General features: G+C 34.7%; 2 protein-coding genes across 2 annotated transcripts; one reads left to right on the forward strand and one right to left on the reverse strand.

Annotated features, from left to right (window-relative positions):
* Window positions 1-450: 450 nt before the first annotated feature.
* On the forward strand, window positions 451-15,919 carry LOC134255270 (uncharacterized). Its single transcript, XM_062737784.1, has 16 exons — window positions 451-594; window positions 885-1,215; window positions 2,082-2,221; window positions 2,463-2,591; window positions 2,781-2,893; window positions 2,986-3,220; window positions 6,492-6,650; window positions 10,541-10,646; window positions 11,086-11,171; window positions 11,631-11,729; window positions 11,847-12,008; window positions 12,511-12,672; window positions 12,764-12,901; window positions 13,853-13,953; window positions 14,768-14,774; window positions 15,327-15,919. Exons 2-16 carry the CDS (start codon window positions 891-893, stop codon window positions 15,489-15,491), a joined length of 2,127 nt encoding a protein of 708 aa, XP_062593768.1. The 5' UTR covers window positions 451-594; window positions 885-890; the 3' UTR covers window positions 15,492-15,919.
* On the reverse strand, window positions 15,888-24,920 carry LOC134255250 (uncharacterized). Its single transcript, XM_062737764.1, has 2 exons — window positions 24,130-24,920; window positions 15,888-16,825 (listed from the first exon to the last, which is right to left on the reverse strand). The coding sequence occupies exons 1-2, from the start codon at window positions 24,412-24,414 to the stop codon at window positions 15,998-16,000; spliced, it is 1,113 nt and encodes a 370-aa protein (XP_062593748.1). The 5' UTR covers window positions 24,415-24,920; the 3' UTR covers window positions 15,888-15,997.
* Window positions 24,921-25,306: the final 386 nt, after the last annotated feature.

Consider the following 25,306-nt stretch of genomic DNA (forward strand, 5'->3'; position numbering starts at 1 on the left):
ATCATTTGATGGAGGTGTACATAAATATATATTTTTTAAAAAAACTTAAAAAAAAACATTCACGGAAATGTTAGACAAACAGCATTACGACCTTTCAGTCCTTTCTAAAAGGACAAATGACGTATGATTCCCGATTGTTTATAAGTGTATATGCATACATTTTCTTTTGAATATGCATTATTTAAGTCAAATCAACATTTATGGAAGAACTTCCATTCTTTAATTATTTGCACCTTTTAAATTAGTTCTACTAATCCTTTCCTCTTTTTAGTCACAGCACAAGTGGATATTAATGCGCCAGATAATATTTAAAGGAAAAAACTTTGAATTCATAATGCTAACATTTATTAGGATATTTTCTTCAATAGTAGCAAAAAAATAATTTTTATTTACTATTTGATGATTTTAGCCATATATCTTTCTGAAAAATATGCTGTCTACACTACATTTTGCGCAATGTTACATTGTTTACGGAAGAAGTAAGTGGCCGTTCACACGTGAAAATGTAGATTACAGTATTTTTATTTTTTGACATGACTCACTGATTGATATTTTTCAGCCACCTTTGATTCTGTTGTATCACCCTACTGAAAGGTGAGTTCTGTCAAGACAGGTGATGATAGGATTGCATGTAGGCGAGAATTATTTCGAATTTTCTCTGTTGCTTTTTGATGTTTGGTGTATCCTTCTCAAAATTAATCATAGAAAGAAGGCTATTAAAGTTCTGTTATTCACTTAGTTTATGTGTATAATAGGTCCAATTTTTAAGTTGCTTACAATTTTGATGCATTGACTAGTAAAACATTTTTTTTGATTATTTTAATTTTTTTTATTCTTTATTAATTACATAATACTCACAATGAAACATGGCCATTTGATTTCAGAAGTACATGTACATGATGGATAAAAATGCAGACAGATCAAATAATCCTGAGAAAGAAGATAAATATCCTCCATCAGATTCAATCTCCATAGAAGATGGAGTCGATATCACAGATCTTCAGATTGAAGATGAACAGAGGACAGACGTGTCACTCACATTAGAAAAATTACCAGTGGAACTGTTAATGCACATCTGCAGTTTTTTAGATGCAAAGTTTCTTGTCCACACCCTGAGTAAAGTGTGTATTAGTTTTCAGGACTTGTTTGTTAGTGACATATACTGGAAAACCCGTATCCACAAAAGATGGCCCAAACCATATCCACCTGTATATGGTAAGTTACAAGTTTATCCACTGGTATATGGTAAGTGACATGTATCCATCCATGTAAGTTTCATGTAACTAATTGTGTATTTGGTAAGATACATTTAACGACAAACCATTCACAGTAGCTCAGTCGGTAGATCGCTACCTTCATGATCGGGAGGTTGTGAGTTTGAATCTTGGAGGTGACTGAACTAAATTGATAAAAAATGGGCAGCAACTGCATGTTCCTTCACCATGCGCTCGGCACTTGAAGTGAAAGTTGCGGTTCCTTTGGATGAGACCTTAAAAAACCGAGGTCCAGTGTCATAGCAGGCATTGGCACAATAAAGATCCCTCACTCCTCAATGGCCCTGAGTGCCAAGTTAAAGTCAAAATTTGAAGCCCTTCACTGATACTGGTGATCATCAGATGTCTCTACATGAATGAAAATTTTTCGAATGGGACATAAAACAACATACAATCAATCATTCATTCCATCAATCAAATTTACTGTATGCTACTGTGACAATGCATTGTGACATTATTAAGTTATTTGCTTTTTGTGGTAAAAGGAATTTTACATGATGGCATTTTGATGTCACATTATTTACCCACTGGCTGTAGTCTGGTGTAGGAAAATTTAGACCTGACATGCAAACTAATCAGATCTCATGCTATAAACTTGATACAAAATAAGATAATTTATTTTTCTGCCATTTCCATACATTGATATTTTCACTGAGACTTTCACACAAGTGTTTAGAACTCTCATGTTAGGGGGTATTTGTGTCTCCTTGACACATCTATTTATCAGTATTTATTTTTGGAAAGGAGTGATGTTAGGGGCTGGTGATAATGGTTTTAGTTGAAAAAAATAATTTTGCATCCTTTTAGATGAAAACTTCAGCTGGAGGGAGGCCTGTGCGGAGAGGGAGGAATCCTACAGAATCTGGAGTAATCCAGATCAAACCTGTCACCATTTCTTCTACAGAGAGGGTATTTTTGCCCCTGTAGATGCTGTTCATCTAATGAATGTAAGAGAAAAAAAAGGCAATCTTTCTGAGCTACAGTAATTAACTTTCATGAAAGAAGTCTGTTCTTTCTTGAAAATTAAGTAAGGAAGATTTAGCAAATTATGTTAATAATTATGTTGGAACTTGGACATATACTAAGTTTCTGCCAAATACTGAGGCAACAATGCAAAAAGAACATTTTTTCAAACTTTTCACAGATATTTCAAAGATTTTTTTTTTACATGCCTCCTTATTTTTCCAGAATGGGACCATATTAGCCTCAGGATCTAGGGACAGATATCTTAATATTCTGGATTTGACCAAGTACAGTCCAGATGATTCAGCCAGTGTAAAAGCCATGAAAATATACTCAGATGCCAAGGCACACAAAGTAAGAAATGTTTTATTTCTTGGAAGCAGTTACTAATATGTGTATGAGGGATAAAATTCTATAATTTTTAGATCTGAGAAATTCATATATCTATCAAATATATAATCATTTGAATCAATAGTTTATATAATATAGATTGGATGTTTGGAATACAGACAATTCACTGCAAGTATAATGTTATTCTTGTAGGGTTGGATATGGAGTTTGGCATCACATGACAATAAGCTATGTTCTGGATCCTGGGACACCTATATCAAAATGTGGGACCTCAATAATGGAGTTACTGAGTGCAGCAAGTACAAGTAAGTAATTCCTAGAGAACTAAGAAGAAAATATGGCTTAGTAGGATTTTGCTATCATCTTTTGGCATCTCAGCTAAAAATTCTTTAAACAGATGTAAATCAGCCATTCTTGGGATCCACTTTGAAGCCAATCAGGTATTTGCTGCAGGATATGATCGACATATTTACATCATTGACCCTCGTGATGGGGAGGTCCACAGGAAGCGTTACCATCGGCGACCTGTTCTGTGTTTGGCAGCAGACGACAAGTATATTGTGACAGGAAGTGAAGACAAAACAGTGGCTGTATTTGATAGGAGAGCTGGACAGGTGTACAAAACTATACAGGTAAACACAGATTTATAATTAATACAACAATACAGGTAAACAGATTTATAACTAATAAAACTATACAGGTCAACACAGATTTTAATTGATGAAACAATTAACAAAGCAATACAGGTAAACAGTTTTAAAGTTCACATTTTGAAAAAAATATATTCATTTTTTATTTCCTTGAAAGTTGTGGTATATCAAAAATGTCCATGTCTCTAGACGTACCTAAGTTTTTCCTTACACTTTAATTTTTTCTAGTTGGAGAGTTATGCAATGGATATCTCTTTTGGTCATCAACAACTCTGGGTGGCTGATAAAGATGGGAATCTACAGTTGTATGATGCTTCTCTAGGACAGTTTGAGTATATTAAGGCAAGTATAGAAAAGTTTAGATTGTTTATACCACTTAAAATCTTCCTTTTTAGCTCACCTGAGCCGAAGGCTCAAGTGAGCTTTTCTGATCACATTTTGTCTGTAGTCCGTCTGTCTGTCTGTAAACTTTTCACATTTTCGACTTCTTCTCAAGAACCGCTGGGCCAATTTCAACCAAACTTGCCACAAAGCATCCTTTGGTGAAGGGGATTCAAGTTTGTTCAAATGAAGGGCCACGTCCTCATTCGAGGGGAGATATTTGGGAATTAATAAAAATTTGGTGGCATGTTTTAAAAATCTTCTTCTCAAGAACCACTGTGCCAGGAAAGCTGAAACTTATATGGAAGCATCCTCAGGTAGTGTAGATTCAAGTTTGTTCAAATCATGACCCCTGGGGGTAGGGCGGGGCCACAATGGCCGGCCAAAGTTTTATATCAAAATATATAGGAAAATTCTTTAAAAATCTTCTTCTCAACAACCACTATGCCAGAAAAGCTGAAACTTATGTGGAAGTATCCTCAGGTAATGTAGATTCAAGTTTGTTCAAATCATGACCCCCGGGGTAGGGCGGGGCCACAATGGTCGACCAAAGTTTTACATAGAAATATATAAGAAATTACATAATATATCTACATCTAAACAACCACTGTGCCAGGAAAGATGAAACTTATATGGAAGCATCCTCAGGTAGCGTAGATTTAAGTTTGTTCAAATCATGAACCCCGGGGTTAGGGCTGGGCCACAATGGCCGACTAAAGTTTTAGATAGAAATATATAGGAAAATTCTTTAAAAATCTTCTTCTCAAGAACCACTGTGCCAGGAAAGCTGAAAGTTATATGGAAGCATCCTCAGGTAGTGTAGATTCAAGTTTGTTCAAATCAGGACCCCCGGGGGTAGGGCGGGGCCACATTGGCCGACCAAAGTTTTACATAGAAAGATATAGGAAAATTCTTTAAAATTTTTCTAGTTAAAAAAAATAACAAAGCCATAATTCACCATATTTATATGGAAGCATCCTCAGGTAGTGTAGATTCAGGTTTGTTCAAATCATGACCCCCAGGGGGTAGGGTGGGGCCAAAATGGCCAACCAAATTTTTTGCATAGAAATATATAGGAAAATTCTTTAAAAATTTCTTCTTAAACATATAGGAATTTTTTAAAAAATCTTCTTCTCAAAAATTTCAAAGCCATAATTGATCATATTTATATGGAAGCATCCTCAGGTAGTGTAGATTCAAGTTTGTTCAAATCATGACCCCCAGGGGGTAGGGTGGGGCCATGATGGCCGACCAAAGTTTTACATAGAAATATATAGGAAAATTCTTTAAAAATCTTCCTCTCAAGAATAGTAAAGCCATAATTGATCATATTTATATGGAAGCATCCTCAGGTAGTGTAGATTCAAGTTTGTTCAAATCGTGACCCCCGGGGTAGGGCGGGGCCATATTGGCCGACCAAAGTTTTACATAGAAAGATATAGGAAAATTCTTTAAAATTTTTCTAGTTAAAAAAAATAACAAAGCCATAATTCACCATATTTATATGGAAGCATCCTCAGGTAGTGTAGATTCAGGTTTGTTCAAATCATGACCCCCAGGGCCCCCCGGGGGTAGGGCGGGGCCAAAATGGCCAACCAAATTTTTTGCATAGAAATATATAGGAAAATTCTTTAAAAATTTCTTCTTAAACATATAGGAATTTTTTAAAAAATTTTCTTCTCAAAAATTTCAAAGCCATAATTGATCATATTTATATGGAAGCATCCTCAGGTAGTGTAGATTCAAGTTTGTTAAGATCATGACCCCCGGGGGTAGGGCGGGGCCACAGTGGACGACCAAAGCTTTACATAAAAATATATAGGAAAATTCTATAAAAATCTTCTCAAGAATAGTAAAGCCATAATTGATCATATTTATATGGAAGCATCCTCAGGTAGTGTAGATTCAAGTTTGTTCAAATCATGACCCCCGGGGTAGGGTGGGGCCATGATGGCCGACCAATTTAGTTTTACATAGAAATATATAGGAAAATTCTTTAAAAATCTTCCTCTCAAGAATAGTAAAGCCATAATTGATCATATTTATATGGAAGCATCCTCAGGTAGTGTAGATTCAAGTTTGTTCAGATCATGACCCCCGGGGGTAGGGCGGGGCCACAGTGGACGACCAAAGTTTTACATAGAAATATATAGGAAAATTCTATAAAAATCTTCTCAAGAATAGTAAAGTCATAATTGATCATATTTATATGGAAGCATCCTCAGATAGTGTAGATTCAGTTTGTTGAAATCATGACCCCGGGGGATAGGGGGGGGGGCAAATGGCCAACCAAAGTTTTACAATTAGAACTATATAGGAAAATTCTTTAAAATCTTCTTCTCAAGAAAAGCAAAGCTATAATTGATCATATTTATATGGAAGCATCCTCAGGTAATGTAGATTCAAGTTTGTTCAAATCATGACCCCCAGGGGTAGGGCGGGGCCAAAATGGCCAACCAAATTTTTTGCATAGAAATATATAGGAAAATTCTTTAAAAATTTCTTCTCAAGAATAGTAAAGCCATGATTGGTCATGGGACTACTTTCGGATTTAAACTTTTCAAAAATAAGCCAATTTCTACTTTTTCCTAGCCACAGTGCTCAGGTGAGCGATGTGGCCCATGGGCCTCTTGTTTATATTTTGTTTTTATTATAAAATTTAATTATAATATGTAAATTTTACTTGTGGTAGTGGATAGTAAAATAAATTCTGTTTACATTCATGGATATGTTATAACCAAATCCTTCTTTGAGTCAAGAGAGTAACAGTTGTAAAATTTTGTATAACAAATTTAATGCTGGACAAGACTTGCATTTCTCCATATGAGAAATTAAATTTAGTGTTACATAATGACCATTCTTTTTTCTTTAGACATTTGATGTTGGTCACTCTGGTAAAGCCACTGGAGTTATTTACACACCAGGAGCAATATTCTCTTGTTCCACAGACAACACAATCAAAGTACTGGATCCCACCCTTAATCCAGAACCCCTGACAATAATCACTGAACACACAGCTGATGTATCCAGAGTAAGTACCCAGGGGCTTCAGAGGTTTATGTTTATAGGGCAACTCTCTTTTGATCAGTAAGACATTCATACACCCCCACCCCCACCCCCACCCCCATTTTATATTCATTTACACAGTATTTCATTTTATTTATAGCTAGCCTATCAGAATGGAGTATTAGCGAGTGCAGGAAGTGATGTCAGTGTAGGAGTCTGGATGCCAAAACAGACATGATAAAAGGATTGCCTAGTCCCAAAGAAGAGTTGAATTTCCAAGTTGAATTAGGATTTTATATGTGAATTATCAACATTGTTTTATTTATTCCATGGAATATCATAGCAGAATGTACATGTAATTACATATACTTGTACACTGTGATTAATTTATCATAGGGAATATACATTATATTTATGTTTATATACTAGTACATAAAATTTCTGATTGTACTTATCATAATATTTCCTTATAAATAAATGATTTGTACATTTATGCTGTATTTTTGTGTGATTAAATGTAAAATGTTAGACAATAATTAAAAGATAGTTTGCATAAAATGCTAATACACATTCAGTTTTTTTTCTGATTGCACATGAAAAATCAAGAAATTTAATTCTTTGTGGTAATTTATAGTATTGAATTTCTCAGGCACTGTCACGCTAAGTAAATCACTGACTACATTTATAATTTACTTCGCATTTTGAAAAAGGGAACTAATTCAATTTTCCATGTTTCTCAAATTGATGTTGGTTGATTAATATTTTTGTTTTCATCCAAACAAAATTAAGAGATATTAGAAGCAAATTATTTGCTGATAAACGTTTTAAGAAAAGTTAAACATTATTTAAAAAATTATTAGTATGAAGTTAGGTTGGAATCATGAAAAAAGAGAGATAACTCTTTGCTACAAAAATGGCTTTGTCTATGCTGATATGTTGGGGAAAACTTTCAACTTAAGTAGGAGAATCTAATAAATTCTTTCAAATGTTCCAAATGGGGTATCCCTATAGCTCAGTTGTTTAAATAGTTTTAGATGTCCAGGTCGATCAACAGAACATAAACTGCCAGAATAGATATTTCATTTTTTTATTCAACAAACGTTGAAAAGATTGCAGGTTTGTGTGGTACTTTTTAAAATACACACATATAATGTAAATTCTGCTTTATTCTTTTTTTTAAAGATTTGTTCATTTGAATTTTTAGCTCACCTGAGCCGAAGGCTCAAGTGATGATCGAATTTAAAAAATTTTCCGTTGTATTTTTCGTCGTTGACTTCGTCGTCGTTGTCGTTGTCGTTGAATCGTCGTAAACTTTTCACATTTTCATCTTCTTCTCAAGAACCACTGGGCCAATTTCAACCAAACTTGGTACAAAGTATTCTTGGGTGAAGGGGATTCAAGTTTGTTCAAATTAAGGGCCAGGCCCTTTTCCAAGGGGAGATAATTATGAATTAGAGAAAAATTAATGGCATTTTTAAAAAATCTTCTTCTCAAGAACCCCTGGGCCAGGAAAGATGATACTCATGTGAAATCATCCTCAGGTAGTGTAGATTCAAGTTTGATCAAATCATGACTCCCGGGGGTAGGGTGGGGCCAAAATGGCCGATCAAAGTTTTACATAGGAATATATAGAAAAAATCTTAAAAAATCTTCTTCTCAAGAACCACTGGGCCAGGAAAGATGAAACTCATGTGGGATCATTCCTCAGGTAGTGTAGATTCAAGTTTGTTCAAATCATGACCACCCGGGGGTAGGGTGGGGCCAAAATTTACCGATCAAAGTTTTACATAGGAATATATAGGAAAAATCTTTAAAAATCTTCTTCTCAATAACCACTGGGCCAGGAAAGATGAAACTCATTTGGGATCATCCTCAGGTAGTGTAGATTCAAGTTTGTTCAAATCATGACCCCCACAAAGGAAGGGTGGGGCCAAAATGGCCGATCAAAGTTTTACATAGGAATATATAGGAAAAAAGCTTTAAAAATCTTCTTCTCAAGAACCACTGGGCCAGGAAAGATGAAACTCATGTGGAATCATCCTCAGGTAGTGTGGATTCAAATTTGTTCAAATCATGACCCCCGGGGGAAGGGTGGGGACAAAATGGCAAACAAAGTTTTACATAGGAATATACATGTATAGGAAAAATCTTTAAAAATCTTCTTCTCAAGTACTACTGGGCCAGGAAAGATGGAACTTATGTGGGATCATCCTCAGGTAGTGTAGATTCAAGTTTGTTCAAATCATGACCCCCGGGGGTAGGGTGGGGCAAAATTTATCAAAGTTTTACATAGGAATATATAGGAAAAATCTTTAAAAATCTTCTTCTCAAGTACCACTGGGCCAGGAAAGATTAAACTCATGTGGAATCATCCTCTGAGGTAGTGTAGATTCAAGTTTGTTCAAATCATGACCCCCGGGGGTAGGGTGGGGCCAAAATGGCGGATCAAAGTTTTACATAGGAACATATAGGGAAACCTTTTAAAATCTTCTTTTCAAGTACTTCAAAGCCAGGCTTCGTTATATTTATAGGGAATCATCCTCAGGTAGTGTGGATTCAAGTTTTTCAAAAATGACACTACATGAAAATTCAATGTTCCCCCCCCCCCAGTTTACTTTCAGTTCTGATCTGATCTGTGTTTTTTCCTAGCCAATTGCTCAGGTGAGCGATATGGCCCCTGGGCCTCTTTTACATAAGCTTTCAATGTTTCATACTAATTCTTGAAATATTTGTTATGCTATTTATACCCACATTTATGTTTGTAGTTCCTGAATTCATACAGAACTTGAAGTCTGATAAGAATGTATAATTACTTTCTCATCAAAGACTGCCAGTTTAACTTCGTTTGGATGAAAAGAGACTTTTTCCTTAAAAATATTTTTGGAAATAATAATGCAGAACAACCAAGTGGATGATTAGGTAGCTCACTGGCCCAGTGAAGTGGCTATTCACATGGAGAAAAGCCAAACACTTTAGATTTCTAAAGAATTATTATTAAAGCACAATTAACTGATTAATGACAGTCTGTTATCCCCCACCCCCTCCCCCACAAAGTGAGGAAGGTGTCGTAAGTTTTACAGGGTTTAAACATAAGTAGTGTCCAGTAGAAATAGCTACACAAACGGGATTGCATGTGTTTAAAAAAAATTTCAAAAAGAAAAATCTTCAATTGTTTTTAGAACCCATAAGATGGGACCTATATACTATATTTATACTTAGTTCATAGGTACATTGGCGAGTCTGCCCCCCCCCCTCTCCTTCTTTTAGAAATGAAAATAAGGTTTTTTTCATTCCCAGCGACCCAGTCTCTTCCTAAAAGAGGCTTGCTTCTTCTTGAATAATCTTCATCAATGAAAATTGCATAACCTTATTTTATTTACACGTTTTGAGAATTTTACGCAAGCTAAAGAAGAAAAATAATATGCGGTAACGTAAGTTTTTAGGCATGCCATACTGCAGTTCAAAGGGAAATCACTCTAATATTTTTTACAACACGTGTGATTGTTTCATACATATGTATTATGTACCGTATGTTATGTAAATATTGCTGAAGAACTTATGATTTTCAATAGTATTTTGCGTTCTTTGTAAAAATTTATGATGACAGCACCAATAATAACACAGGTAATTCTTATTAATGTCTATAATTTCATTGATTATATCATTATAATAACTGAGTGCATAAATCCTTACAGGTCAGCTGTGAGGACATTTAAACTTTCGATTATTTTGCCAAATAGTTGGGGGGGGGGGGTTGATAAATTCACATTTATAAGATATTACAAAAATTTAACCACCGCATAGCAGTTTATTTGTACATCTGCCTATAAACATGATTAAAAAATGGAGATTGAAATCATAAAATTGAATTGATCTTATTCTAAATAAAATTAATGGTTTCATTATCGTTGACAGTTTTTTCCACCTCTAAAGAATGATCTTATATTAAGAGCTGCCAGAGGAGAGAGAACAGAGCGTACACCAGTATGGCTGATGCGTCAAGCAGGCCGCTATTTATCAGGTCAGGAATTTTTAACATGCAACTATATCTGACATCACCCTTTCTGATTAACCTCAGTAGTAATTTTTTTAATCTTCTAGCTCAGTGATAGTATTGAATGTAAGAATATTCATCCCAAAACAGTGAAAACATTCCTCGGCATAGCTTTATGAAAACTATATGCACAGTCAATCTTCACATTATCTCAAACTCAATGGGACCAAGAAAAATCTTGCAGAAATCCAAAGAATCAAGATATTGAGAGAAATACTTTAAATATAAGTATGTTGGGGTTTCCATACCTCGTTGACATATTATACTTGGTATTCGAGATTTTAGGCTTGGAAACCAAAGTTTATCTGTATATGTAAAGTCGACATTTACTTGAAATGGACATGCATCTGTATGATTTCAGGAGGAGTTTGTATTTTTCAAAGGCCTGTATTATATACTTTTGCAGAATATGGTGAATTTAAAGCAGAGCATTCAGCCTCATTTTTTGATATGGTCAGAAACCCGGAGTTTTCATGTGAGATAACTCTTCAGGTGGGTTACTTACTGTAAATTTATTTTATTTGGCATGTACGGTATTTGGCGGAAATTGATTTTTCAACAAGTTAGCGTAGATTTGATTTAGCGCATTATTTCATGTTCCTATTCATTCATATATGTGCAAGTCAATTAGTGGTGTACTTGATTTAGCGGAAGTTTCTTTCTGCGAAAGGTGCTAAAAAGAATACACAGCCAGATGTAATACGTTTACAGTATTCAAATCTTTATAAGTCAGTGTTTATTGGTAATTTATATATATATTCTTTATATTAAGGTTCATTATCTTTTCAGATTTATGTAAGTAACAAATGCATTCGGACAAATAACAGTTGTTAGCAACTTGTTGAGTTGACAACTGCTAGAATATAGTTACAATATTTTATTTAATGTTGAGCCCGATTAACAACTCCCAAAAATTTGTAAAATTTATTTTAATATTACTTGTACTTTCAGCCTTTGAAGCGGTTTAACCTTGATGCAGCTATCATTTTCTCTGACATTTTAGTCATTCCACAAGCTTTAGGAATTGGAATTGACATTGAAGAAGGAAAGGTATGAAGACAAGAACATGTATCATTTTATTTAGTGACATAATATAGCATGTTCAAAATTCTTTCCAATTCTCTTCATGTATTCATCTCATTAATAAATGTATACTATATTTTTTAGGGTATGACATTTGACTTTTTACTCCAAACTCCAGAAGATCTGAAAAAATTGAACACAATAGTTGACGTGACGCAGGAACTTCATTACGTGATGGATGCCATTACTCTGACCAGACAGAGACTGGAGGGACGGTGTCCACTCATCGGTTTCTCTGGTGCCCCCGTAAGACACTTCTCACCTCAGAAAATTAGTACTCTTATATTTGTCAGAATTTCAAGCTTTGTAAGAAGTTGTTCTGTTTCATTAAAAAATGAAATAAGCTTGGGCAAGTTGTGTGCTGATTTAGAAAATTTTAATCGATAATACTGTAAACGAACTTTAATTCGTATGCAAGAAATATTTGTGAGTGTGCGACCCACTTTAAGTCCCAAATATTAATTGCCGCGAATCATTTATTTTGCTCTGTTTTTGTAGAAAATGTTTCCTTCTTCGTGAAAATTGGTCGTCTCAGATTGATTTCAAACTGACGAATCGCAAATAAAAGATGACGCAAATAGTAGTTGGTTTAAAGTATACCATGCTAAATCACCTCTCATATTCAAACATACTGTCAAATATCTATGAGAAAATTCAATTAGAAGCATTCATTCATAACTTTTGTTGAAAGTTCATGGCTACAGTTTAATGATCCTTAACAATAATTGTGTTGATTTACTTGACTTAGTGGACCATTATGAAGTACATGATTGATGGCAGCTCAGCAGCCCCCGTCCCCAAGGCCAGGAGGTGGCTAGTCCAGTACCCTGAGGCCAGTAACACACTACTGCAGCTACTGACGACCAAAACAATAGATTACCTTGTAGCTCAGGTCAAGGCCGGGGCACAGGTATGACCTTGTAACAGAAAATTCAAATAGCTTTTGTAGCTATATGAATACAAGCTTTGCCTATATCCATTATTTTGTTTGTTTGTTTTAGATGCTGCAGGTGTTTGATAGTAATGCTGGTGAAATGGGCCCGGGATTGTTCAATAAATTTGGGCTTCCCTACCTTAGAAAAGTGGCTTATGGAGTCAAGGAGAGACTGACTGAACAAAATATAGAACATGTTCCTATGGTGAGAGGTCTATGTGATCCTTGTGTTAGTTGCACATACATTTTGAAAACCTGTCTGTCTCATTTTGAAAAGGCTCACCCCAAAGATTTTGCAGCAGGTCTGATACCAAAAAACTATTAGGCCTACCTGAACTAAATTTGCATGGATGATGCTATAAGGGATGCATGCTGAAGAATTGCTTTAGATGCTGAATTTGACCTTCATTTTCTAGATGAGTGACAAGGTTTAAGTTTTTAAGAAGATACTTCATGCCCTTGAGCAAACTTGCTTGTATTGAATGAAACAGACTCATTCCAATTTAATTTTACACACTACAATGTACTAGACAGGTTTGCTTCAGATGCTGGATTTGACCTTCATTTTTCAGGTGAGTGACCTAGTTAATTTTTGAAGCAGTTTCTTTTCAAAGTTACTGCAAGCCCTTCCTGGACTAAACTTGCATAAATGTTGCATCTAGGAATAACACTACTAGAGTAACTTTGAGGTGAGCTCTCAATCTTGCATTTTTGATGTATAACATCTAGGAAAGCACACTACACAAGTTTTGCTTCAGATACTGACATTCTTCAGCGTTGTTTTTATTTCATAAACCAGGGTAGGTTTATATAAAATTCAAGGTGAGTTACCTAAACGTCAAATGACTTTCCATATTTTTGAAGCATGCCAATTTCCATAGTAATTCCACATCTTCAGTAAGTTTGATATTTATTTGAATGATTTTTTAAAACCAAAATGTTGATAAAAACTAATATGCATGATAATGCTAACAAATACATAAATCCTGGTCCATGTGTTTTGGGAAAACACAGCTTTTGAACAAACACTTGATTTATTGTTAATTAAGTGAGATTTTTTGGATGAGCTCTTTAATATTTATAATGTTTTAAAAAATATGAAACCTTAAGCCAAGGTATAACTTTTCTTTTAAATAGTTTCTATATTACTTTACAGGTAGTTTTTGCCAAAGATGTTCATTTTGCCCTAGAGGACTTGTCAAATAGTGGTTATGAAGTAGTAGGAATTGACTGGACCATTAAACCAACACATGCAAGGTTAGTAATACAGCTTACTCCAATTATATTGAAATCCCTTATTTTGAAATTCCGCTTATTTTGAATAAAAATAAATCCCCAGTTTTCTGCATTAAAATAATTTTGAATCGATATATTGAAATATGTGTTTATCAAGTTGTTTTTGACACATATGCGATATTCTGTTACATGTATCAACTCTGCTATGCAGAATTATTATTCTCCTGCTTTGAAAACTTGGATACAAAATGTAAAGGAACTATTCACAGAAAAATAAAAACCTGAAGTTTGCATGCCTGTTATGGCTATTAATAAGTACATCTGTACAATTTTAACATTGAATATAACTTGATGAGACTTTCATAGATCTCAAATTACATATTGTCATTATCCATCTCCTATTGTTTTTCCAAACATGTACTTTGCCATTATATGCATATGAAGTTGGATGGGGTAGGGATGTAAACATTTATAAGCTCAGTGCATTGAGCGCTTTTATTTAAAGTGAAAGGAAAAAATAAAATAATTTTAACTTAAAACAGGTTTCTTACCTCATGTAAACAAGGTTGGCTGCTAGATCTATGTACATACCTCCCCCCCCATCACTTCCGTTACTACGGTTGTACATTTTAACAATTTTATCCCCAGTTGTTTAAGATTTTAAATTTGAATACTTCATGGTTAGGATGTTTGTCTTCGTTTTAAATGCTGTATAATCCTAAATTTTCGCAACAATGGGATCGACCTTATGCAAGTTGCACGAATTGTTAATATTTCTCTATACTTAGGGAATTTTAATAGTGAAATTTTCTTTGTTTGCGATTCACGTGAAAAGAAGATTGGTAGGATTTACAGTCAGGTGATTAATCTTTATACACTTTTAAAACAAAATCTTGACACACTTGTGGATTCTGTTATCAACAAAGCTGTGCAGAACAATCCTGGTTTGAAAACACAGTTACACCCAAAATATGCACAAATCTGAAGTCTAACAATTTTATGAATATATATGTGATATCTAATTTAGAAAGATATTGTTTTTAAAAAAAAAGAAAATTCATCTAAATAATAAACCAGTATTAAATCCCTAGACTAAGATTCAAAGGGAAATGTACATTTTCATACCATTTTAATTTGAAAAAAAGGGCATTTTGTTTGTTTTAAATGCTGTATTATCCTTTTACCATGTCCTGTAATTTAATATTTATCTATTTAGAAAAAAAATAACTATATATTTAATATTTAACTATTTAGATAGATATTTTATACAGAGAAAATAACTGAAATTGGACTGATTGAAAAAAAAAACAACCTGTAATAAAATTACAAAACTTACTATATATTTTTTATTCTCTTTGGTATGATGTAATGTAATATATGGTGATAAATTTTAGGAGGAGCTTAAACATGCTGTTAAAGACATGGTAACTAAGTTCGGAACCCAACGATACATTGCCAACCTGGGTCACGGGGTCATCAGGGACACCGACCCCGAGAGTGTGAGGACGTTTGTGGACTCGGTTCATATCTACTCGGAGGAAATTAATGCTAATGCCTAGTCAACGAAACTGACACTGTGATAAAGTATCCAAATATGATTGTATTATGAAGTGTCTCTGGCCTGTGCCATTTTTTTTTTTTTTCAAATGAGAAACACATATCTGCAGCAGATAATTTATTATGTTAATACTGTTTCTTGTTATCATTCGTTTGTTTGTACATGTATATTTTATTTAGAAATGTGGCAGATGCAGTATGTTCATAAACTTGTGTTCATATTTTTCATAAGGAGGTTGATACTGACATGCCAAAATAATGTCCACAAATTTTGTTGAATATAAGTAAAACTTCTGAGTTTAAATTCAAATCAGAAGTAACCTCTTCTTTCCAGTATCTTTGTAAGAACTTATGAGAAGAAAGTTTATCATGTGTTACCCTTTTAGGTGATACTAACATAACAAATAAACAAATATTTTATTCAAGACAATTCAGTATGAATGAATTCTTTTTTGAAAAACAGAGAGATTAACATTCTAAAAAAACAGTTGCCATGGGCATTTTTTGTTTACAGGGCCGTTTCTAGCTGTTCTGATTGGTTGGTTTCTGTTTCTAGCTGTTCTGATTGGTCGTTTTCTGTGTCTAGCTGTTCTGATTGGTTGGTTTCTGTGTTTAGCTGTTCTGATTGGTCAGTTTCTGTGTTTAGCTGTTCTGATTGGTCAGTTTCTGTTGGACCTGTGTTTGGATTCTCTTGTTCTGCCTCCTCCTCTACTGAAGATAAAGTGGACTCTGTAGTAGTATCTAATGACAGGGAATTGATGTCATCTTTGGCACACTTGTTTCCACTGACCTTCATCCCGTTGCTGTAATTCTGCCAAAACTGGTCAATATCGGTCACTTTTATAGATTTCAATGTAACAGGTAAACTCGATCGGCGCTGCTTCAGATACTTTTGAAGCTCTTCTGTTTTTGAGACATTTTCATTAGAATCCTTGTTAGAATTCTGGGTTGGGGTGGATTTCAGTTCACTTTGTGAAGTGGATTTCCTCAGATTGGATTCCGAATTAGCACTCTTAAGAACAACTTCATAGTGTCTCATTACTGCATGCATGGGGCTAGGAAAAGCCTGGTTTCCTTTAGAAGCCATGTAAGGAATCTGTTGGTTGAAGTCTTTGGTAATAATTGTGTCGCACTGAAATGATGGCCGTCTTCTTTTGGAATACACCACAGAAGTGTTGTCAGTACTGAGAAAAGAATTGTTAGCAGTTTTATTTTCTCTGTGGGCGGTGTTGTTAAGTTGATTATGATGACGAACTGGGAAGTTGACATATGTATTTTCCTCACTGATACTGCTTAGAGCACTTGTAGAGTACCGCCTCCTTGACTGGTATAAACTCTGAAATTATACATGAATTCAGATCTGTATTGTATAAAATTGCTGAAAGGACAATTTCTAAATGTTGTTCTTAGCAATCTAGGAATGGATACCAAAGTATTGTTGCTTTGGATTTGTGATTTGTTCAATGGCTTAGTTCTTATGATATGGAAGCATCTTTAGGTAGTGTAGATTCAAGTTTGTTCATATCATGACTGCCCAGGGTGATGGGGTAGGTTGCGGCTACAATGGGGGATCAAAAGTTATACTTAGGAATATATAGAGAAACAAGAGGCTCACGGGCCTTATAGGTCACCTGAGTATTGTGCAACAACTTTCAAACAATTAAATTTGGTTTGTGTTTTAAACCAGAGGCCATGAAATTTGCAATTCACAATTTTGAAAGAGGCACCATTGCTTATCATAATTATAGACTTAGCATGCTTACTCTATTTACTTAATACCCAAAGGTAGATCAGAGTAACAAAGAGAAAATGCTCTTCCACTTTTGTGCACATCATCCCAAAGGAACCACTGACTTGGGGCCACAAATTTCAAAATTTGCAAATTTTATCTTAAAATGGTTGATTAATACCAAAGAGCATTAATTTATTTTCAGAATATGTAACCTCCATCCCCACCCCTGACCCAGGAGGGGGGACACAAAAAATACATTTTGCTAGATACACCTTTCTTCATCATAAATATATATTCTTGGATCATTGGCATAAAACCCAGGAGCAAAGGAAAGATTTTCAAAGAATTAATGTATTTTCGCTATATAATCAATAGAGCCCCACCCTAACACCAGAACCCCTGACAATGGGGCCATAAAATTCATAATTTTGGTAGAGACACTCTTGCTCATCATAACTATGTGCTTAGTTATGTGCTTAGTTAGTTTATTTAATACCCAGAAGCAGAGAAGAAGATTTTCAAAGAATAAATGCATTTTCACTAGATAATCAATAGAGCCCCACCCTAACACCAGAACCCCTGACCCTGGGGCCATAAAATTCATAATTTTAGAAGAAACACACTTTCTCATCAGAACTATGTACTTAGTTATTAGTTTATTTAATACCCAGAAGCAGAGAAGAAGATTGTCAAAGAATTAATGCATTTTCACTATATGATCAATAGAGCCCCACCCTAACCAGAACCCCTGACCCTGGGGCCATAAAATTCACAATTTTGGAAGTGGCACTCTTGCTCAACATAACTATGTAATTAGTTAGTTTACTTAATACCCAAGAGCAGAGAAGATTTTCAAAGAAATAATGCATTTTCACTATATAATCTATATAGCCCCGCCCTAGCACAAGAACCCCTGATCCTGGGGCCATGAATTTCACAATTTTGGTAGAGAACTCAATGCTCATTACATTCATGCCAACAGTTTGCCTGCTTGATGTCCAGGAGTAAAGAAGAAGATTTTTAAAAATTACAGTAATTTTGGTGGATTTGGTCCCACCCCTCAGGCCCCAGGGGGGCGGGGATCACAAAATTCACAATTTTTGTTTCACCCATAGATGCTGTATACCAAATTTGGTTGAAATTTGTTCAGTGGTTTCAGAGAAGAAGCTGAAAATGTTCAAATGTTAACACACAACGCACGACGGACGAAAACGGATAGTAATAGGTCACCTGAGTTACTCAGGTGACCTAAAAAGATCTCAAGAACAGCAAAGCCATGTTTAGTTATGTTGATATGGAAGCATATTATGGCAGTGTAGATTCAAATTTGTTCAAATCATGACACACAGGGGTAGGGATGGGCCACAATGGGGTATCAAATTTAAAAAAAAAAAGAAGGATGGGGAAAATATTCTTGAAGAGCCGCAATGCCATTTGTTATATTGATATGGAAGCATTCTAGGGTAGTTTAAAATTCAACCCTCCCTCTTGAAATTTTTCAGTCTTGATTTTCCTAGCCAATGTGCTCGTGTGAGCGATTTGGCCCATTGGCCTCTTGTTTTTACTTTGTTTTTTAAGATTTTCCCTATGTATTTTTATGGAAAACTTTGATTCCCCATAGTAGCCTTATCCTCCCCGGGAGTACAGTCAAACCTGTTTTAAGAGGCCACTCGTGGGAGAATGACAAATTGGCCACATAAGACAGGTGGCCACTTATTCCAGGTTTCAAACCAATGAATAAAAAATTGCGACCACGGCTGTGTATTTATTTTTACACGTATCCAAATCCAATTTCAACACATTTAAACACTTATAAAGTTTTAAGTCACATGAAATCCTTTTTCTTCCATTTCATTTTACATGAATTTTTTGAAGAAATCTGGGTGTTTTTTTTTTGTGTATGTGTGTTGGTAATTTAATTGTACAGCCATATAATTTACATCACAGGAAATCATGAAATGTTCTAACAACTAAGCATTTCCCTTTATGCTGTGTAATTGAAGCTTTTATTTTTCTAGATACAAATTTATTTATAAAACATAAAAGGTTAAAACGCGAGACTGACCGCTTGACTTGATAACCTCAGACGAAATTGTTATTAATATGTAGCCTATTGAGTTTATGTGTTTATATCATGAAAATATTTAACAACTTACTTTCGTATATTAAGAACACAAAAAAATGTTTGTTAACAAATAAATCATTTAATCATATTAATTAAATCATTAAATCCTGACAGAATTGAAATTACACCTGCAATAATTGGTCATTAAAACTCATTATCAGCTGTTCATGTTTGGCTTCGTATGAGGATACGAGGTCACGTGTCAAACGGAAATCATGTGACAAAACAGACAAAATGGCCGCTGAAAACACGTGTTGAGCGCACGGGATAAAAACACTGGCCACTGGCCATTGGCCGCTTAAATGAGTTAAAATATTGAAAAAACATCGGGCGGGATTGAAACTGGCCGCTCATGGGGAGTGGCCGCTGATTAAAGGTGGCCGTAACAACAGGTGCGACTGTAATTAAAATCTACACAACCTCAGAAAGCTCTTCACATAAATATTTATAAATTTTTCTGGTCCAGTGGATCTTGAGAAAAAGATTTTTGATTACCCCGCCTAATTTTTTCTTTTTCTTGATTATCTCCCCTTGGAACGGGTCGTGGTCCTTCTATTTTAACAATTTAGACTTTCCTTCACAAAGGGATGCTAAAGATATGATGATTTTCTCCCTAGTTTGGACTTTCAACAGGGCGTGGCATTCTCGGCGCTACGTAATGGCGAATACTAGTAGATTCTCATTGGTTAAGAAATTAATAACATCAGGAAGAATTGTTGTTGACAACGAAAGCTGCCCCACCCCTGTGCCGTGAGAGAACTTTTAATTGGCGATTTACAACACCAGCTGACATTCTGCCGCATTTCTGTCATATGTATTTTGGTAACGTCGAGAATGCCACGCCTTACTGAAAGTCCAAACTAAGCGTGTAATGGTCCTAAAATTGGCCTAGAGATTCTTCAAAGGAAGTGAAAAATGTGAAACATTTACAGACGGACGTTAACCGGGTCCCCCGGTGATCAGAAAAGCTCACTTGAGGTTTCAGCTCTGATGAGCTAAAATACGTTAGATTTGCCTATACTTAAAAATTATATCATCGAGATGAGCTTCGTAATCTTTGATTGCCTGCATTTTTTTGTTTTGATAAAGAGCGAGTATACATACATGTGTACGCTCGTATAATTTTTTTAAAAAATAATTTTCAAAAAGATTGAATATTTCTATGTTGGCGATGAAGCGAGGTATTTTTAAATATATGGGCCTTTCATTATTTTACATTCATAATTTTAAAAATGTACATAGAGGTGTATGCTTCTCTTTACAGAGTAAATGGATTCTCAAATTTAGTCAATACATGTGAATCGATGTGGTCACATATATATGTAATTAAATATGGGTATGACTGACAGGGAAATCATATAATTTTGAAAAATTACAAGCTTTCGCAATTTTTAATTGAGGGGAGGAGGTACCTCCACTTCGGGTGCCAGTGAACGAGATAGTCGTGCAAACAAATTATTTCATGCAAAAGACATTTTGTTGCATATCGAAGAAAAAATAGTACATTCCTAATATACAACAAGAACGTAAATGAAGAGAATGAAAAGCTCGATCATTTTCATCATCTTTTCAAAACCACTTTTGAATAATTCTCGGACAAAATACAACGGGGGGATAGCGTTTACTGCATTTGTTTGAGGCGATTCATACCCTCTTGCATTCTTGAGATATTTTCTTATTATACAGAATTTGGCCTTGTATTCGGGGATTACTGGTCTAAATTTGGTCCGATTGCTTTTATGAATAGGGATCAGAAAATCAAGAAGTGCCGGAATCTTCTTTATTATAAGTAAGGCGATTAGGGTCGATACCCAATGTCTAATACATATCATCATAATTCCCCTTGACAGAAAGAAATCACCCAATCTTAGGCCAACAGGGGATCTATTTAATACGTAATGAAGGGGGGTTCGAAATCGACACAGTATGTAATGTGGATAAGAGGTACCTGTACACTACTTTGTCCTTACAACAAAAGGAACAAAAAAGATGATCTCTCTCTCTCTCTCTCTCTCTCTCTCTCTCTCAATATTTTTACCGACCAGAAACTGTCTGGTCAACCAACTGCAATATAAAAATGTACAAATAAACAGAAAATCTGTATTAGTGAAATAAAGCATTGTTGATTGTAATTCAGCAGGGGGGATTCTTTGAACCCTTAATCTACCTAGCGACTATCAGTACGAGAAAACTTTGTAAATGTTTGTCATCTTTTGGTCTACGATTTATGACCGAGGGTCGATTAGAATGCAACTCGTAATCGAGGTATAAAAAAAGGTATATTTCAAATTTTCTATACAATGTACTTTTATCGTTGATCTGTCAGACACTTTGCAAATTTGATTACCCCAGAACTTCAAATACACCGATTTATTCACTATAACATTTCTTTTGGCACGACTTTACCTTTCATCTGTGCTATCAACAGATTGCGGATTTCTCCTTTGTAGAACGTGTTTGATTAACAAATCCCAAGTGAATAATTTCGCGCATTAGTATATTTTTCAAAGTTTATTTTCAAAAGCTTTATTACACATCAGATGAATGTACACGAAAACGAAAACATGGAAAATAAAAAAAAATTATTTTGAACATTGCCTAATGTCAATTGAAGGTTAAATTTTTCTTAAAATATATCGCCGTTATTCTATTTAAATTTCATAGATCATATATTAATAGGTGTCAAATAAGACTAGATCCTAGAAATCGCCAAAGTAGTATTCATGTCAGCTTAATTCTCACTGGTGGCAAAAGTTCAATTTAGATGTCTAGGGTGTTAGATATTTTCAAATCTTGTTACGGAATGTCAACAATGTCAACGTACGTTAGCCAAAAAATATACCTTAAAAGCAATGATAAATATTACAACTGGGGTGTCAAAATATATTTTATTTTGATTCGTTGTATCAACAGATTTAAAAAGCCTCTTTAAAAACACATTGAAACTGTTTAAAGTTTTTCACCTACGTGTTAATATTTATTTTTACTGGACACGCTTTCAACGAACACCTGTAATAACGTGTAACATGCCTTCGTCGGAATGAAAAACAAAAATGCAGTTAAACCCACGGTGCATAGGGAGCTATTCCCTCTGAAATACTTTTAAAACACTTTAATTGATGACACGATGTGTGAAATTGATGGTAAATGGGTCCATAATCCGAGGACAGAACTTTAACCTTTTCCCCTATATCAACTTTCCAATCTGTCCAAAAAAAAAGAATGTTCTTTCTAACGTTTTCGTAATTTTTTTTTCACTTTTTTTAACACGTGCCGTGTTTCGAAATATGTACATTATTAAAGGCTATGATTATTTTGAGTTTTCAGAAAATATAGATAAGAATCGCTGTAATTCATTTTAGTTGTCATGCCATCCAAAGTAACGCACTCTACAACTGTGTAATGTTTAATTTTGCTGTCAGCACGAAATGGATGGTTTTAAGGTATTTCTACCCTCAAGAATTTTATGAGTTCAAAATAGGAAAATTTCATTTGTCTTCAATAAATATAGTTTAAATAAATAAATAATCTCAAAAATGTATAGGTTGCCATATGTTTTTTAGATGTAAGACATAAATAAACTTGAGTATGTCAGCATTCAAAAATCATGAATTTTATGTAAAGAGTATCATGAAAATCATGAAAAACTTGGTTCAAAGACATAAATCTGTTGCAGAAAGTTCAACATGACTCAATAAATGTTTCAATTGATATCAAAAGAAACCATTTTACTTTAAAGAAAATGCAAGTGAATGAGTTATTGCCCATACTAATATCTTCTATATAGATTGAATAATTTATTAGATAAAGAAAAATATTCATTTCTTTTTTTTTTTTTAATTCTTTCAGGAAGCAATTTGTTCAAAATACATATTGAAGAGCATACTTCCAAAAGATATATTTCTTTTGGGTATGAATTAAATTAATATCGGTTTTTGCAAAATCCCATGACATCAGAAGGAGGGTGGAAGTACCTTAAATCATTTTCATAGGGTGTCGAGATACTATTACACGTGTATCAAGCTTGAATATAAATTAATTTTTCAAAAACAGAATGTAATTTAAAGGAAAGTTTGTTATTCTCAAGTTTTACCCATGTAGACAAACATGTACATATATATATATATATACATATACCAGATAAAATATCTTTTTTCCCTGAAGCAAATCTCGCATACCTAAAACATCAAAGTGATACAGATTATGCCAAAAGAGCCCATATCCTAATAAAGTTGTACCTTTACATATTTGAAACATCCGATATCCTATCAATTTCTGAAAACTAGGACTTTTTTCCTTAAGATCAAACCTTATTCTTACATATTTGATACATCCGTTATCCTATCTATTTTTGACACTATACACTATAGTGCATGTATTTCAAACGAGAGAGTGCAAAAAATTTGGTTTACACCCAAATACGTTTGACTGGTTATGAATTCCAGGTGAAAGTAAATGATGTGAAAACGTCTGGAATTTAACTCAGGTGTTATTGTTGTTCTGCTGCATGATGCTTGTTTGACAGCACACAGTAATTTTATAACTTTCTACTCGAAAAGATTAGCCAAGATAACAATGGATAAATTTTCACAAAAAAAAATTGAAAAACAAAATGCGTATTAATAAGAGACAAGTTTGATAATAAATACATTCTAAAGTAAATAATTTGAAAATGCGTATTGTGAATATGACACAGCTAGACCATTCCCAAAACCTGCCAACCCCCCCCCCCCCCCTTCCCCTTTTTCCGCCCCGGCGCTTTATTATAAGGTCAATGTTTTACCTGTTCGTGCTTTTTGTCCATGATATGCATGTCTTTGACGTGGTTAACGAGTTCTTTCTGCTGCTCCCTCAGAATATTAAGTTCCTGGAGACCGTCCTGCAGGGCCTCTAGACGGGCTGCGACCCGGGACTGCGGCCTCTGTAGGATGGGGACACGCAGTCCCCCCGGGAGATCCTCCATGGACCGACTGCGGGGGACGTACGTGGGAGGAGTTTTGGGTGCCCTAGTGATCCTCAGTATAGCGTCTGTGTCGACCACGGCACTCTCATGTTGCGTGGACCGCATCACTTAAAAATTCCAGCAACCTGGCATTCAGCGAGTCGCCAACGTTGCATAAGATTTTCACAGCATGAATCTTTATACACTTCTTAACTAAGCCTAGGTTTGACAGAGACGTTGAGTCATGTTAAAAAGCCATCCCAAACTATTACGTAAAATGTCTATAAAAGTGTTTAGATACACTTAATCAATGCAACGAAAAATCCATGTTATATAGGTTTTAATGCAGTTGTATCTATCTTGGCGAACAAGAATCCAGTCTTTATCGCAGTTTGTCGCCGGGGAGGAAAATGACCAAGAAATAGCTACCTGTATCCTAATCCAGTATTGACTTCTTACACCTGAACTACTGTGATATTCTGAATTTGCACTTTGTTATGTGTATATCGGTGGAGCGATAATAAAGTGGTCGCGCTTGGAAGTCCCTATACGCCTTTTTATTGCTTTGTATATGTAATATATAGATAGAAGGTTATGCTCATCGCTTCATTGATCCCTCAATGAACGGACACCTGTGATAAAAAGCCCCGGGTCAATATTTATATTGGAATCGGCACTTCTGAATTTCAGAATTCTCTTTGGTTATAATGCTGGCATGTAGCAAATTGTATTGTTATTACCTACTTGAAAAGAGATATACGTATCACTCTAGATTATTTTTTTTGTCTGTACCTGTTAATTAAAAACAGAGGGTTGCTTGATAGAAAGTGTACTGTCTGTATAATACCAGGGTAAGTGTGTTACGTGTATCAAAAATGCAAAAATAAGATATTTTACAAAAAATCATAACATATCATATTCATGTTTATGTAGTTATAATAAAATCATGAGCACAATTTCCAAGCAAGCTTTTGGGAACATATTTACAGGATTGAAAGTACATGGATGCTGAGTATGT

The sequence above is a fragment of the Saccostrea cucullata genome, unplaced genomic scaffold, assembly GCF_032062105.1.
Source record: "Saccostrea cucullata isolate Sc308-1 unplaced genomic scaffold, CSIRO_AGI_Scuc_v1 ctg127, whole genome shotgun sequence".
Classification (NCBI taxonomy): domain Eukaryota; kingdom Metazoa; phylum Mollusca; class Bivalvia; order Ostreida; family Ostreidae; genus Saccostrea; species Saccostrea cuccullata.

Coding starts and splice junctions, on each gene's coding strand:
- LOC134255270 (XM_062737784.1), top strand. CDS start 891: ATGTACATGATGGATAAAAATGCAGACAGATCAAATAATCCTGAGAAA. Junction 3,221..6,491: donor AGGTGTACAAAACTATACAG/GTAAACACAGAT, acceptor TTTTTTCTTTAG/ACATTTGATGTTGGTCACTC. Junction 12,902..13,852: donor ATATAGAACATGTTCCTATG/GTGAGAGGTCTA, acceptor ATTACTTTACAG/GTAGTTTTTGCCAAAGATGT.
- LOC134255250 (XM_062737764.1), bottom strand. CDS start 24,414: ATGCGGTCCACGCAACATGAGAGTGCCGTGGTCGACACAGACGCTATA. Junction 16,826..24,129: donor TGGACAAAAAGCACGAACAG/GTAAAACATTGA, acceptor GTATAATTTCAG/AGTTTATACCAGTCAAGGAG.